General features: G+C 42.4%; 1 protein-coding gene across 2 annotated transcripts in view; it reads left to right on the top strand.

Annotated features, from left to right (window-relative positions):
• Window positions 1-17181, top strand: part of SEL1L2 (SEL1L2, ERAD E3 ligase adaptor subunit) — a 137543-nt gene that overhangs the window by 114446 nt on the left and 5916 nt on the right. The window contains exons 14-19 of one of the 2 annotated variants that reach the window (XM_025399150.1): window positions 2497-2559; window positions 3109-3196; window positions 5859-6007; window positions 7168-7333; window positions 7441-7515; window positions 13210-13382. In XM_025399150.1, coding sequence (XP_025254935.1) covers window positions 2497-2559; window positions 3109-3196; window positions 5859-6007; window positions 7168-7333; window positions 7441-7515; window positions 13210-13382 — 714 coding nt within the window. The remainder of the gene's footprint in view (window positions 1-2496; window positions 2560-3108; window positions 3197-5858; window positions 6008-7167; window positions 7334-7440; window positions 7516-13209; window positions 13383-17181) is intronic. The other variant, XM_025399149.1, reaches the window with a different exon arrangement.

Below are 17181 nucleotides of genomic sequence, written 5' to 3'. Positions count from 1 at the left end.
AAGTAATTTGTCCCTGCTATTTTAACCTTTCTCCTTTCTCTCTCCCTTCTTCCTTCCCTCCTTTCATTTCTGTTTCCTTCCCTTCTGTATTAGTCCGTTCTCACATTGCTAATAAAGACATACCTGAGACTGGGTAATTTATAAAGGAAAGAGGTTTAATTGGCTTACATTTCAGCATTGCTGGGGAGGCCTCAGAAAACATACAATCATGGCAGAAGGGAAAGCAACTACGTACTTCTTCACATGGCTGCAGCAAGGAGAAGTGCTAAGCAAAAGAGGGAAAAGCCCCTTATAAAGCCATCAGATCGCATGAGAACTCACTCACTATCACAAGAACAGCAGCACGGGGGTAACCGCCCCCAGGATTCAATTACCTCCCACCAGTTCTCTCCCATGATGCATGGGGATTATAGGAACTACAATTCAAGATGACATCTAAACGAGGCTAATTAGAAGAAGACAGACTCACTAGACTTTGCCACATTCATCACACTGAGCCGTACTACTTCCAGAGCAGAGCAACCCAAGACTCCCAGAACCACAAGAGATGTGACCAGGAGAGAAGAGGGAAGAAGAGAGCAGAATTATACCATCTGTTTTAAATACGGATGTACTGTCCTTAAGAACTCTTACAATAGCAGATCCTCTCATATGATAGGCTCAAAATTTGGAGTCTTGAAGCCGTTTTTGAAATATGCCTTCTCTATTTATGTGCTATTCCTGTGTTACTGAGGGTTACTCCGGCTGCATCTACAATAACTAAATATAGGTGGTAAGAAGAAATTTGGAGAGCTTTCTATTAGAACACAAGTTCCTGCAGAAATACTAGAAACCTGTAAAACATACCTACAGATCTGCTGAATGAAAATCAGTTGGTCGGCAGGGCGCGGTGGCTCACACCTGTAATCCCAACACTTTGGGAGGCCAAGATGGGCAGATCATTTGAGGCTAAGAGTTTGAGACCCACCTGGCCAACATGATGAAACCCCGTCTCTATTAAAAATACAAAAAATTAGCTGAGTGTGATGGCGCGCACCTGTAATCCCAGTTACTCAGGAGGCTGAGGCAGGAGAATAGTTTGAACCTGCGAGGCACAGGTTGCAGTGAGCCGAGATCACCTCACTGCACTCCAGCCTGGGCAACAGAGTGAGACTCCATCTCAAAAAAAAAAAAAAAAAAAAGAAAGTCAGGTGGTCAATCATGGTTTCTTACTGTAGTCACTAGAGGGTGAAATGCATGATAGGAGATGGAAAGAGTTTTCTCCTTGAGAAAGTCACTTTCAAAGTTCACTCTTCATCCAAAATTGATATGCTAAATATCTATATATTTGAACACGTGCTGAATACTAAATGTGCGAAACACTCCCTTCCTTATTCAGAATATTAATTGGAAAATAAATGGTAATTAATTTAGCATCAAGTGGAAAAGGAAACATCAGGGATGTTATAAGCAATAAATTTGAATAAAGAAATATACCAACAATGCTTTACTATCTGTAGTGGCTGGACTGAAATCCACAGAGTCTCTAACATGTGATTTGGCCATTTATGTCAACCTCCTTAGACCTGAGTAGGTAACAAGTGTCTGGATAGACTTCTCCCTTCTGGAAAACTCCTACACATCCTTTAAGACCTAGCTCAAATGTCACCACCCCCACTCCTGACAATTCGATCTTCTTCAGTTCCTAGTCTCAATCAGGCACTAGAGTGTCCCTCTTCTAGGTGTCTGCAACACTCTCAATCTACTTCTTTTTTTCTTTCTTTCTTTTTTTTTTCCAGGCAGAGTTTTGCTCTTTCGCCCAGGCTGGAGTGAAGTGGCGCAATCTTGGCTCACTGTAACCTCCGCCCCATAGGTTCAAGCGATTCTCCTGCCTCAGCTTCCCGAGTAGCTGGGATTATAGGCGTCTGCCACCACGACCGGCTAATTTTTACATTTTTAGTGGAAACGGGATTTCGCCATGTTGGCCAGGCTGGTCTCAAACTCCTGACTTCAGGTGATCCCCTCACCTCAGCCTCCGAAAGTGCTGGGATTACAGGCGTGAGCCACCACACCCGGCCTCAATCTATTTCAACTTTAGGACTTACCACATTTGACAGAACTCTTAAGAGGTCTGACCTGCCCCTCCCCTTTGATATGGCTCAGAGCCCACTAGTGTGTGAATTCTCCAAGGCAGGGATTATAGCTTCTTCATCTTTTACCTTTCACCTCCTACCTCTGCCCAGTGCCTACTATGGAATCATACACAAAGCAAGTCCTAAATAAGTGTTGAATACAAGAATGGAGGAGAGATTTGACTTTTGTTTCCCTCTTCCCTTTTCTAGCCAGAAGGGTTTATGAAAGTATAAAAGGAGAAACTAGAGTGGGTCAGAATAACCGGTCAACTGCCTTGATTAATCTCTTACTGGGTGCATGTCAAATATTTTGAATAATTTTGCAGTAATTTTCTTTATCATGAATTCTTCTGGGACTTTACTTGCCTTTTTAAAACTCTTCTAGGGCAATGCAATTGGCCTTCATGGGCTTGGTCTTCTTTACTTTTATGGAAAAGGAGTTCCCGTGGTAAGTTGAATTATTTTATTATCTTTTCATTTGTAGCAATTTATAGGGTAAAATTAATGGTCATTCATTAGTTTAAAGGAATTCATCTCTATTATCTGGTTTGCCAAACTGTTATATCAGATAATAGAGAATAAAATAATCCAGTGAAATATCTGCCACAGAGACACTGAAGAACAAGCTTGTGACAAGAATAGTAATTCTAATTATATCTTAGAATCATAGATTCTAAGTAACCTTAGAAATCATCTCTCCTCTGAGGACTTTATTGATGGAGAAATTTATCTTCTTAGTCTTTTAGGTGACCTTCCCCCAATATCTAACAAAATGTACTGTCAAGGTAGAAAAAGACATAATTATGATGAAAATGAGACATTAGTTCCTGATAGAGTCTAATATAATAATGAAATAAAATATATAATGTTTCTGATACTATTTTAATTAGCCTAAATCACATAGGGCACTGTCTATAGTCTTTTTAAAAAGTGGAAGGCAATTGTTTCCATGGAGTTTTACTTGTGCCTTTGAGTAATAGAGTGTAATTATCTGCAGAATTATGCCGAAGCACTTAAATACTTTCAGAAAGCTGCGGAGAAAGGGTGGCCCGATGCACAGTTCCAGTTAGGCTTCATGTACTACTGTAAGTGCCATAAATACGGCTGCTTTATTTAGAATGACATATGCACTATTAAGTCTGCTCTTTTTATAACAAACATCAAACGGTTGGTGTGAGTGGTTTAGACAGAACATTTAGGCAACAAATTAAATAAGAATTTGAAAAAGACTAAAGAAAAGTACACCAGTTGGGAGAGGGGACAAGGAGGTGCAGAGTCAGGAAGCTCACCTTTGACAAGGTTAAGTTGGAGGTGCTAGCGATATCCCATGCACATCCCCAGAGGCAAGTATGAAACTCACAAGAAAGGTCAAACTTACAGAGAAGGTTCGAGAGGCATCAGCACACAGCTGTTAGTTAACAGTAGTTGAGGTTGCAAAAGGAAAGGAGCAAGAGGGTGAGAGGAAAGAGCAGTGGACCATGGTAGATAACTAGTGATCCTCCATTCTGTATTGAAGGGTAGGCAGGGGAAGTACATCACTGAGAAGAATGGAAAGGCAAGTTCAGTGGAATAGGGAAAGAAAAAAAAAAAATATATATATATATATATAGGAATGGGGGAAAAAATATATATATATATATCTTAATGGCGCCAAGGGAAGAACTTTCAAGGAAGAGTAAATGAATGAGCACCCCTGTGAAACGCAGTGAGAAACCTGGTTTAAAAAACAAGAGGCCAGGCATGGTGGCTCACGCCTGTAATCCTAGCACTTTGGGAGGCCGAGGCAGGCGGATCATGAGGTCAGGAGTTCGAGACCAGCCTGGCCAATATGGTGAAACCCCGTCTCTACTAAAAATACAAAAATTAGCCTGGTGTGGTGAGGGGCGCCTGTAGTCCCAGCTACTCGGGAGGCTGAGGCAGAAGAATCGCTTGAACCCAAGAGGTGGAGGTTGCAGTGAGCCAAGATCACACCTCTACACTCCAATATGGGCAACAGAGCAAGACTCCATCTCAAAAAAAGAGAAAAAAAAAAAAAAAAGTAAGAAAGAATGAGATATCTATAAGACTTGGCAATACAGAGAATGTGGGTGAGGTCATTGGACTGCTTGGAGTGGAAGCCGGATGGCAATGGCATGAATTTGAGATCAGGAAGTTGAGAAATAAAAGTATTCTTACAAGCAGCATGCCCTTAAAGGGAAAGAGAGAGAAGGAACTCAGCATCAGGGGGACTAAGGACCCAGAGGGTGTTACTTTTAAGATGGCAAGAGACCTGAGCATAATTGTAACTGATGGAAAGAGACTCTGAAAAACGTTGGTGGTATTAGCACCTGATTGGGTGCAGAGCAGTAGAAGCCTCTTTAACCTTGATAGATAGGCAGGATTGCTCAGCCTCAAAGACTGGAGGGAGGGTGGAAAGGATGATGCGAATCTAAGTATGGGGGAATGGGATGGGGAGAGAAGCGAGTGAGGAAAGACGATGTGAAGTTTTCTTCAATGATCTCGTAGGTACGAAGTTGACTTCTGTGAGCCAAAGTAGAGTGGTTGGCTAGGAGGTCTCAGAAAGCCATGAAAGTTTGTAATAATCTCTATGGGGAGTGAGAGAGGAAGTGGCCAAGATAAACAGCAGGACATCTGAACACACCTGAGTATCCCCACCAAGTCCTTCATGTCAGAGGCAGAGCCAGGGCAGCAGCAGACTGCATCATCAAGGAGGTCACATCCAGTCAAGGGGTCACTGGCATTTTCCACAGTGGCCCAGCAGGAGCACCTGTTTTGTACTATCTTGGGGAGTTGAGGTTGCCTAAGATGGCCTTGTTCTTTTAGTTCATTCCAAGTTCTTGGCTCGGGATCTACCAGATTTCCCAAGTTTCTAGAATAAGAAAAATAGTCATTGCTAATGTATATTAAGTCTTTGTATATTTTAACTCATTTGACCCTCTCAACACGTCTGCGGGGTATCCCACAGTGGACAGATGAGCAAACTAAGCCAATGTTGTGGCTGGACATCTTGCCCGGGATCACACAGTTGTGGAGCTGGAATTCAAACTGAAGCTATTTGCCTCCAGAGCTTTTGCTCTTAATCGCTACGTGGCACTGCTTCTAAAGGCTCCAGTGTCAGAGCTGGAAGATAACTTAAAGACCATCTAAGGAAAGCCTTCACCTTTGCAAATAAAGTGCCCAACTCACAAAAGAACTAATGAGAGAGCCAGGACAAGAATTTTGGCTGCTGGGAGTCTGCTGGTTCTCTGATCTAGCTTCAAATGCCTATTTCTGCTCTAAGCAGGAGTTTGGTGAGAGTTCGGCTTCTTGGAGCTGGGATTTACCTGCTGCATACGCCACAGTTGTGGCTGGGAGAAGCTATATGGGTGCCCTGATAAGGAAGGATGACAAAGATGGCGAGATGCATCATGGTGGGGCTTTGGGTCCTCAGAGACCATCACTTGGTTTCCTTTGCATTAACTTTAGTTATGCCATAGTGGGGAGATACTTTCACAAGACTAAGTAGTCCTTCTTTCTCGATTTTTTTTTCAGAACGGCTCAAGAATATAAATTTCCATATTCTTACTTAGAACCAAACTCAGTGTTCACCCCCACCTTCACAAATAGTGGATTTAGAGTAGCTTGACTTTTGGTTGGTTTTTCCCATTGTATTTAAATAGCAGGCATCACAATGACTATTATATCCAGTGATTATAATATAAAAAATAAAGTCAATAAGGGATGGCTTAAAACGATTTTAATTTTCAGCTGGCTCTGGAATATGGAAGGATTATAAACTTGCCTTCAAATATTTTTACTTGGCATCTCAGAGTGGGCAGCCCCTCGCCATTTATTATCTGGCCGAGATGTATGCAACAGGAACAGGAGTAGTAAGATCATGCAGAACTGCTGTGGAGGTAAATACAATATGAGGCTGTTTTTAAAGCACTTGTCATATATGACACAGAGGAGGTGATACTGTTCTTAAATTGTTGGTGTCTTTGATTTTATAAATATTACCTCTTTTCTTCCAGTTGACAATGTGAATACTGACATTTGTCAGAGGGGAAAAGCAGTGATGTAACTCGGGGTGGGGGAGACAGAGAAAAGATCTCTCCTCTCTCTGACATTTGGCTTTTCGTCAAGTTCAGAGCTCACCTCAATATGGAGTTAAGGAGCTCTGTTTCAGCATTCAATCAAATCACCAGGGCAATTTGGCACTTCTAGTGGGATAGGGAGTTGCTACTTGGGAAACGAAAGGCTAGATTTAGCCTAGAAAATGTAGCCCACTTCTTCCCAGAAAGCAGCATCCTTTGGTTTTTGATGATTTGGATGACAATTGAGAAAGTGAATTCTCTCAGTCTGAGCCAATGATGCGCTTTCCAAAAGAATGCTTTTAGGACCTTAATGTCCTTCATTGATTTATTAAACACGTCTGCTGCACCAGCATAAATACTCTATGTTGCAATCTGGCCCCTCTGAAGCTCATTTCAAAAGCTGCCAGCTAATGATCTATCTTTAGATTTGCTCCTTTGCCAACTTCCTAATGAATTATGTATGGCTAACCTCTTTTGGTTACATAAGGGCTATTCAGCTAAGTTGACATTTGTCCCCCTAGGGCTCTGCACACCTTCCTCACAGTTATGTCACCTACACCCTCCGGCACTGTCTTCCCTTCATTCTCTCCTTTTCACATCAGCTGTGGCCTTATAACTTGCCCTTGCAGAGCCGCAGTGCTCAGAAAGTCCCTTTAAAACACACACACACACACACACACACTAGCGATACATTCTTATTCTTCCACATAGCCTCCAAGTCAGGAAAGTTTATTATACAAATTTAAAATAAGGCTGAGGACGTTTCCCTCAAGACAAAAACAAAACAAACAAACCCAAACACTTCTGATCTTTGTGCCTATAAAAGGTATTAACTCTTTACCCTAAATAATTTGCAAAATATAGACCTAAAATCCTTCCCTGACCAGCCCGTAGGAGCTGAAGACTGATTTCATTTCTCATTTGCCTGGGGTGAAGCATACTAGCTAACTAGTCTCCTTGATTTCTCTTCCCATATACAGCTTTATAAAGGTGTCTGTGAACTAGGCCACTGGGCTGAGAAATTCCTGACAGCTTACTTTGCCTATAAGGATGGTGATCTAGATTCTTCTCTTGTTCAGTATGCACTGCTTGCAGAAATGGGATACGAAGTGGCTCAAAGCAATTCAGCATTCATTTTGGAATCTAGTAAGATAAGTTAAAATTCTCTGCAATCCCCCAATCATACATATGCATATATGACTTTACTACAGAGGCATTTTAAGCCTTCCTAACGGAATGTCTCCTTTTTTTAGAAAAGGCTAACATTCTTGAAAAAGAGAAGATGTATCCAATGGCGCTTCTACTGTGGAATCGAGCTGCCATTCAAGGTATAGAACCCAAATAAAAATAAGCACATACCCGGTCCCTGTCCTCTGTTATTCATCAGGTTTGCTTTAGCTGCGTGTTTGTGCGCATAGGCAGCAAGGAGCAGAATATCAAGTAGGTGACATTTCAAACTATATGGATGTTAGGGTCAGTCTTTGGTTAGAGATCATTTCCAGGAATTTATTTTCCCCATTATTATCAAGGTCCCTGGTTCAGCAAACCATAGGAATTTTTCTACAGCTCTGTCTCCATGGCACCAGAACAGTTCTTTGAAATATACAATTTTACTCAAGAAACCAGTTTCTTGGTCTGGCTTCATTCATTCATTGCTGAGATCTTGACTGAACTAATCAGAGATGTGACCCATGTCTCAATGAGTTTACAAGCAAAATTAGTTATGTATGTATCTAAGGCTCATGTGATTTCTCTATTAAAATATCACATTGATGACTACCATAAACTTCAGATCTTTACTACAATCATTAGCACATAAGAATGAAAAACCAAACCAAAACAAAACAGATACATGGCAGGATCCTCTCCCTTTTCCTCGAGTTTCCATGTCTCGCTTGCTGGCATCACATGAATAAGGAATATAAGATACCAGTGGTGGGAAAAGCAATGGCAGGTGGTATTTGCATTGCATTGCAATGTCTCTTACTATTTTTCCTCTAAAATTATATTATTAAAAGCAGAGAAATACTGCAAAGCTGTCACCATTGGCATTTGGATATGTGAAAACTCTCTTGCAATAAGAGAGCAATTTTGCTTCCAATTAGGTTTCTTAAAATTGTCTTATGCTAAGGCCAAATCATCCCTTTTCACAGGAAGTGAATAGGATAAAAAATTATTCTCAGCTGACACTAATATGAAGCAGAGGAAAAAGTCACAGTGGTGCTTTCTCACATCCAGCTGAGCCGGTAGCACAGCAACAAGCCATCAATGCAATTTTAGTGAGACATTCCCCTTAAAAAGTCTATGTTTTATAAAATGCAATGAAGGCCTTATTTAGAGTGGGGAAACAATACCCGCAACCTCTCAGCCATGGCCAATCAGCTCAATTACAACAAATACAGGTTTATTCCAAGCCAGGAAATAGTGTGGAAATTGCAGCAAGGAAAAGAGACATTAAAAACAAGGGTACAGTGATACATACATATTTTTTTCTTTTGAGACGGAGTCTTGCTCTGTCTCCAGGCTGGGGTGCAGTGGCGCGATCTCGACTCACTGCACCCTCTGCCTCCCGGGTTCAAGCGTTTCTCCTGCCTTGGCCTCCCAAGCAGCTGGGACTACAGGCATGCGCCACCATGCCCAGCTAATTTTTGTATTTTTAGTAGAGACGGGGTTTCGCCATGTTGACCAGGATGGTATTGATCTCTTGACCTCGTGATCCGCCTGCCTCGGCCTCCCAAAGTGCTTGGATTACAGGCGTTAGCCTGTACTGGCACCCAGCTGGTACACTGATATTAAACTGAATTTCTCAATATAAGAAAGTCAGACTGCTAAAAATAATCATGTGTCCTAAGAGAGGTCAGGCATAAGTGTCCCTGAATATATGGTTACTGAGTGGCTCACTTGGGGTTAGGAAATCTAATAACGAAATTTTCCAATTAGTCACTGGCCATACTCCTTTTAGCAGTTACTCATGTGAAGAGGGTGCTGAACCATCAGGACTCAGTCACTGCCCTGTGACTATGAAATCAAAGTGGAAATCCCTCCACTGTCAGTTGATCCCCACGGGAGCCTGTCCGGATCACCACATGCTGCCAGTCAGCCCCCTCATTAGGGTGGAGCTGAATTCCCCCAAGAACCAGCTTGTTCACTGCCTTCCATTATTAGAGACTTCAGGGATGCTGCTTACTGCCCGCACAACTTGAAAATGCACAGAATTGTCCTATATCTTTGTGGTTATAGCCCAGGAGAAATCTTAGGGTCAAAGGAGGGCAGCTTTGGGCAAAATTAGAGATGGACTAGGTTTCTCTTTAGGGCTCCATGGACCTCCTGCTTCTCCAGACTCCCTCAGGCCTCTTTTCTGGGCATCATTCTTATAAGTTCTTGCTCCCAGTTACTGACCTGTACATTTGGAAGCATCTGGAAAGCAAGCCCAGATAACTAATGTCTTTGTCAGCTAAGAATTTTATAGACCAGGTGCAGTGGTTCACACCTGTAATCCCAGCACTTTGGGAGACCAAATTGGGAGAATTGTTTGAGGCCAAGTTCAAGAACAGGCTGGGCAACATAGTGAGACATCATCTCTACAAAAAAATAAAAGATAAAAAAAAAAATTAGTTGGGTGTGGTGGTGTGTACCTGTAGTTCCAGCTACTCAAGGGGCTGAGGCAGGAGGATCTCTTGAGCCCTGGAGATTGAGGCTGCGTGAGCCGTGATCACATCACTGCACTCAAGCCTGGGCAACAGAGTGAGATTATGTCTCGATGATAATAATAATAAAATAAATAAAAAAGAATTTTATAATGTTAGCTGTATTCAGAGAGACTTAAAGATGGTTCACAGTATTATATCTTTTTGAAGTGTCTACATTTTAATACAGAAGATTCTACAAGATTAGAATTTCAGTACCTAAAGGAATAAATTCCAAAGGATGTTAGGCACTACATTAGGCCAAATGAGAAAATTTTGGAAGGAGTCCTATATCACTTAATGCTAGACCTGAGCCCATACAGGGCACTTCCTCTTTTTCTGAGTAAGCCAAGACCATGCCAGAAGGGCTGGCCATAGCTGAGATGGCCGTCCTAGATGAGTGTTCCCTCATCTTTCCAATCAACACTCTCCTGGTGGATGGGAACATAGACCCCAAGGGGACCCTGAGGAGTCATCCCTAAGTGGACTTCAAAAGACTGATAGATCTTAAAAAGTCACATGACTTTTTTCGACTTGACATATTCATGTTTTTTGGAAAGTAATATTCTAAAGTACTTAATATCTGGGGAAAGTATTATCTAAAAAGTTTCCTTGCATGTCCATCCATTCATTCCATATGTATTTATCAAGTACCATTCCAGGTTCTGGGACTGTATCAGTGATTAAGAGTTCAGGGTGCTTGTCCTCATGAAGTGCCTGCCCTCATGCGGAAGAGAGAAAATAAACTAGTAAGCAAATCAGATAGCAGTGACATGCTGAGAAGGAAATAAAACATGGAGTTGACGTAGATAACTTCTGGGGTTGGGGCTGAGGGGAACTTTAGACAAGGTAATTGGAGACGGCCTCTAGGAGAGAAGTGGCATTGGCGCTTCTGAGAATGAAGAGAAGCCAGCCACAGGAAGAGTCAGAGAATTCGGAACCTGCCAGGTAGAGGGCCTTGAGAAATCAAATGCAGGGATCTTGTGCAGAGGGCAGGTGAGGCATGACTTGTAGGTCGTAAGGAGTCTGATTATTATTCCAAGGGCAAAGTGAAGTCATTGGAAGATTTTACACAAGCAAATAACATAACTTGATTTTACATTTTAAAAAGATCATCCTCTAGCTAAACAGTATGAGGTTTCTCTTCAGAGTGATTGAACTATTCTAAAATTGTGGTAATGCTTGCACATCTCTGAATATATGAAAAACCATTTCGTTGTACCCTTTAAATGGGTAAATTGGATGGTATGTGAATTGTATCTCAATAAAACTGTTACATATATACTATATATAACATATACATGTATTTTACATATATATATATATATCATGCTGGCTGGGTGTGGTGGCTCACGCCTGCAATCCCAGCACTTTGGGAGGCTGAGTTGGGAGGATTGCTTGAGCCCAGAAGTTTGAGACAAGCCAGAGCAATATGGTGAATATGGGTATGGTGGTGCATACCTGTAGTCCTAGTTACTTGGGAGGCTGGGATAGGAGGATCGCTTGAACTTGGGAGGCTGAGATTGCAGTAAGCTGAGATCATGCCATTGCACTACAGCCTATGCGACAAAGCCAGGCCTTGTCTCAAAAATAAATAAATAAAAATTTAAAAAGAATAAAAAGATCACCCTGGCTGTTGTGTGAAGAACGGGTTGGAAAGTGAAGATAAAAGAAGAATTTGAAGCCTATTGTAGTATTGTAGGCTGGAATAGGCAGTGGAGGAGAGGTCAAGCGTTGAGCGTGTTTCAGAGGCACAACCTATAGGACTTGATGAATTGGCTGATGGAAGCAAGGGAAAAAGAACTAGGAATAATTCCCCTAGACTTATGGCCTGAACAATGGGGGCACTGTACTGAGACAGGGAAGAAACTATTTCGTTTGGAGGAAGGTGTGTAGGGTGCTAGGAAATCTCTATTGGGCATTTTAAGTTTGAAATCCAAGTGCAGACATCAAGAAGGCAATCATAAGAACCTGGGCCTCGGGGAGAGAAAGATGGTAGATATAAATTTAGAAATAGTTAATAAAGACAGTCAATGGAACGAAACGAGGTCACCCAGAGAAAGAGTTGAGATGAAGCAGAATGTTGGAGAGAGGCGGGGAGGAGAGGCGAGAGAAGAGAAAAGAGGGGAAAGAAGAAAGAGAAAAAAAAAAAAAAGGAGTTAGGGGCAAGCCCTTGACATTCCACATTTAGGAACTGGGCAGAGGAGGAGTCAGGCAAGAGTTTGAAATAAAGAGCCCATGAGGTAGAAGGGAAACCAAGAGAAGGCAGTGCCATCAATGCTCCGACAGGACAGTGCTTGGGCAGATGGGGCCCATCACGCCAGTGCTGCTTGGACGTCGGGTAAGATGAGGACAGAGATGTGGCGATGGATTTGGCTGTATGAAGGCCATCTACCACCTTCAAAATAGCAGCTTCACGGGCAACGGGGCAGAAGCCAGGTTGGAGTGGGTTGAAGAGTCCGTGGGAGGTGAAGCTTTGGAGACAGCGAGCATAGAACACACTTTTGAAAAGGTTCAGTGAAAAGGGAAACAGAGAAATGGGGCATGAGCTAGTAGGAGACACCACAGGATAAAGAGAGGGTTTATTTTTGTTCATAGAAGATGCTAGAGCGTGTTTGAATGGCAGATGGGATTGATCTGGGAAAGAAGGTGACAGTGGTGACGCAGGAGAGTAGAGCTTCAGGAGTGACATCTGAGAATGGGAGGGATGGGGTCCAGCTTCCCAAGAGTTAACCTACTTAAAAAAACTAAAAGATAAAATTGGTAATTTCTTGTTCTTTAAGAACATTTGGCCAGGTGCGGTGGCTCATGCCTGTAATCCCCGCACTTTGGGAGGCCAAGGCGGGCGGATCACTTGAGGTCAGAAGTTCAAGACCAGCCTGGCCAACATGGTGAAACCCCGTCTCTACTAAAAATACAAAAAAATTAGCTGGGTGTGGTGGTGGGGGCCTGTAATCCCAACTACTTGGGAGGCTGAGGCAGGTGAATCGCTTGAACCTGAGAGGCAGAAGTTGCAGAATGTGCCATTGCACTCCAGCCTGCCAGCCTGGGCGACAAGGATGAAACTATCTCAAAAAATAAAATAAAATAAAATTGTACTATACCATGGATGTTACACTATAATGAAGACAGTTAGCATTGAGTGTTATATTTGTATTGCATAAAGTATATCTAATTCCAGTTCTGGGGTTCTGAGTGTTTTGGGTTCTTTTTTATACCTGGTTATAGATACATATATATTTTAAAGGACTGAAACAAGATTATTAGGTTGAATTCCTGAGAACTATACATAAATCATTTGAGTTATGATTCTTCTTTTTCTAATATTTCTATCAGGCAATGCATTTGCTAGAGTAAAAATTGGAGATTACCATTACTATGGCTATGGGACTAAGAAAGACTATCAAACAGCAGCCACACACTACAGCATTGCAGCCGACAAATACCACAACGCACAAGCCATGTTCAATCTGGCTTATATGTATGAACATGGCTTAGGCATCGCAAAGGTAATTGTGTTGGTAATAATTCAAACCTAGTAATGACATCTGTGTGGGAAGAGAAAATGTGTAAATGTTTTGAATTTCATTGATGTCCTCAATCTGGAGGAAGGAAAGAAAGGACTTAACATCTGCCAAATCCCTCTCATGTGCCAATACATATTACTTACTCCAATATGAACCCTATGAGATAGAATTTATTTTCTCCATTTATGCCAAAGACATAACTAGTGAGTAGAAGAGATCTAGTCTAGGCCAATTCAATTAATAAGTTCCTGCTTTTTCCAGCACATGCTTTTTCCAGTAGGCCCTGTCTCCATTTCCCTTCACCTCTGGGCCTTTTTTTCCATTAAAATTTCCACTGGTTCTCAAGCTCTCAGGAACAAGGAGAAAGCGAAAAGAGACCACAGCTGGATATCAAGGTGGTATTAATCCAGAAAAGTCTTATGAAGCACCTACTGTGTACATGACCTAGTGCTGGATACTCTAGAAAGGCCCAAGAGAGTGAATCTCCAGTCCCCCAGGACTATACTTGACTTGAGGCAATGAGTCATATTCATTTAGAAAAAGAGCCAGCACTACAATGTGGTATTGATAAATCTCTTAGACAGTGAGTGTAATTAAGGCAGAAGATGACATCAGGGTCTCACAGAGTGAGACAGGTGTATTCAGTACCAATAATGATAGCAATAGCCAGGCATTGGGTTAAGTGGGCTATGTGTTTCTGTCATTTACATCACACAACCACTCAATGAGATAAGCCCTAGAACTATCCACAGTGTACGCATCAGGAAGCCACAGTGCAGAGAGGTTATGTCATTTGGCCAAGCAGCTTGCGGAGGTCATCAATGGTGGAGCCAGAATTTGAACCCAGCCCTGCCTGACCCTGTTTTTTGGTGAAAGAGTGGGCCTTGCAGTGAATCATTCTTGGTGCTCAAGCATGTGTTTCTTTTCGGTGTTTATATTCCTGGCTCCATTTCTAGAGTCAAATAACGTGGGAATTGCTGGCTTTCCTATGCTCTCTTCTTTCTTCCAGTTGTGCTAGTAATTGAGAATTATTGGTAGGGAATTTCCTATTGCTAATGGTGCACAGTGAAGGGCTTCTTATTCAGAGGTATGGATCCCTGCCGTCCTGTCCTCCCCTGCAGCCTGCCTTTTGGTTGATCATTTTTCATTAGCCCTGGCACCCTAAGCAGTGGAATGTCAAATCCAAATCCAGTCTGTTTCCCCCATTTCTAGCAGGTGTAAGCTTCCTATGTTTGTAAAATGTGGGTAAGAATGGGACAGGATGGGATAGCTAAATTGGATGATTCTTAGGATTTTATTTAGCCATCCCTGGGTCCCTCACCCATTATCCACCTCAGTAAAACAGATACCTGCCCTACCCCAGGCTTTAAGGATAAAATGAATAAGCTTTTGTGAAAGGGCTTTGTAGTCAAACAGTGTGTAGAATGACTGTTATTTAGATCAAAAGGGAATTAGAGCAACTGCTAAGTAAGGCTTCAATAAGATTAAAGCCTTTACTCATCATTCCTAGTGCAAAATATAATATGGGAGAAGCACTGTCTATAGAAGGGATGAAGTGACCCCACTCCATGTGTCAAATCCATGTTAGCTTTCCTATCCCCGGCACCACCACGTTCTTCAGAAAGGACTTGGTCGCCCTGACAGCTGTATTCGCGCCTAAGCGAGGCCATTTTGCCTGAGTCCCTGGGGACAGGCAGGGTGTCCTCTCAGGACACAGAGCCAGCAATGCTGGGGAGAGCACACTGCGAGCCAGTGCCTGGCTGGCGGACCATCAGAGGGTTTGGTTTTTCTCTTTGGAGTCACCACTGATCTCTTTCCTAAGCACTTCCTTCGCAATGTCAAATAGTAGTTAAGACATACGTTTCATACATTCAGGAAAACACTTTGAAGTTTCTCTCTGGCCAGTTTTCTGTTCTTTTCTGCCAGGGTTCTTGTTAAATCATGGATAGTTCATTTTGTTCAGTCTCTTTCAGTCAGAAGTCTATTTTATTTTCCTACAGAAAGTCTCTACATTAAAAACAACAACAAAAAAGCAGAGACTACTAGTAACCTCCCACCGGGATATGAGAATTTTAGGCTGAGCTAACGAGGGACCATTGCCCTTTGTTTTTATTTGGTTTCTTTTGTTTAGCAATTAGGAAAACAATAACCGAGTACCCAAAGGTATCTTGCCATCTCAGAGTCAAATTAACAAGGCGCTATCACCTTCTCTAATTCTTAAAATGAATATCCTGGTAATTAAAAGCCCAAAGCTTGTTCAAATGAAAGAAAACAGAGTAGGAGAATACGCCTTCCCAGCAGTTAAGTCATCAAGTAATTAAGCATTTCTTCAGTGAGGCACTTCGCAATCCTCTTTATTAGTTAATCCTCATGCAAACCAGTGAGAAAGATGAGTATAATACCACTACTACAGTATCTTCGAGAATCAAAGAAGGTGATACAGAGTATTGCTTTATAAACATGCAGACATTTAAGACCTCTGCAGAAGAAAGTTAGATATAAATCATCTCTTGGTAAATCAATATTAAAATATGGGTCATTGTTGTTATCATCCATCTTTCAGAAAGGAAGTTGGGGCTAGGATGAGGCAGGTGAGTTATCCTAGTAGCTTCACTGAGAAGCATCTCAGCCAGTGAGCTCATTGTCTTAAACTGGGCCAGGACTGACTGCATCATTGTTCTGGGAACACTGAATAATGCCTGGTGAGAAATTGGGAGAGGACCTGAAGTAGTTTAGAAACACAAGCATTCACACACACGTTGTTATGAAATTGCTTCTCAGGGTCTAGGCGTGGTGGCTCACACCTGTAATCCCAGCACATTCTGAGGCTGAGGTGGGCAGATCACTTGAGGTCAGGAGTTTGAGACCAGCCAGGCTAACATGGCGAAACCTTGTCTCTACTAAAAATACAAAAATTAGCTGGGCAAGGTAGCATGCGCCTATAATCCCAGCTACTTGGGAGGCTGAGGCACGAGAATAGCTTTAACCCCGAAGGCAGAGGGTGCAGTGAGCTAAGATCCAGCCTGGGTGACAGAGCGAGACTCCCTCTCAAAAAAATACTAAAAAAACAAACAGTTTTTCAGTTGATACTTGATTTGTAAGTACTTTGGAAATTGCACCATGAACAAGGCCTGTTGCCCATCCCCTCCCGGCCATCCCTTCTGTCTGTACCTTGCCTCTGACCTTCTGCTCACCTCAGCTCGTAGCAACGACTACTCAGGGGTCTTCCATTCTAGTGTTCTCCCTTTAAATCTGTGACCGAGATGACTCTATTCACGAAAGATTTGCAATCCCCCATCCATAGTGAGGACTTGTAGCTGGGGTTCACCCGCCTAGTCAAAGACTATGTTCTCCAGCCTCCTTTGGATCCGCGTGCCAGCTCTCGCGAGGGCTCCTTTGGACCCGCGTGCCAGCTCTTGCGAGGGCTCCAGCCTCCTTTGGATCCACGTGCTAGCTCTCCCGAGGGCATGGAAGTGAAAGTGAAGAGTGTCATTCCTGGGCTAAGGCAGCCAAGAAGTAGATGGGGCTGCCCCCAGTCGCTTTCCCATCCATCGGCTGAAGGCACCAGGAGATACAAAGGCTTTAGGGGACCCCAAAACCAGGTGATGGAAGGAGCTTGGGCCCCACAATTACCACATGAAGAAAATTCACTACCAACCAGCAATATACATTTTGGAATGCTGAATGGGGGAGAAATAAAATTCTATTGTGTTAAGCCATTAAAATTTGGGGATTTGTTACAGATAGCATTATCTTAATAAATAATTCATCTAACAAAGCA

Source organism: Theropithecus gelada, chromosome 10, assembly GCF_003255815.1.
Source record: "Theropithecus gelada isolate Dixy chromosome 10, Tgel_1.0, whole genome shotgun sequence".
NCBI lineage: Eukaryota > Metazoa > Chordata > Mammalia > Primates > Cercopithecidae > Theropithecus > Theropithecus gelada.
The sequence above is the reverse complement of the archived record's forward strand: the minus strand, read 5'-3'. Positions and strand labels throughout refer to the sequence as shown.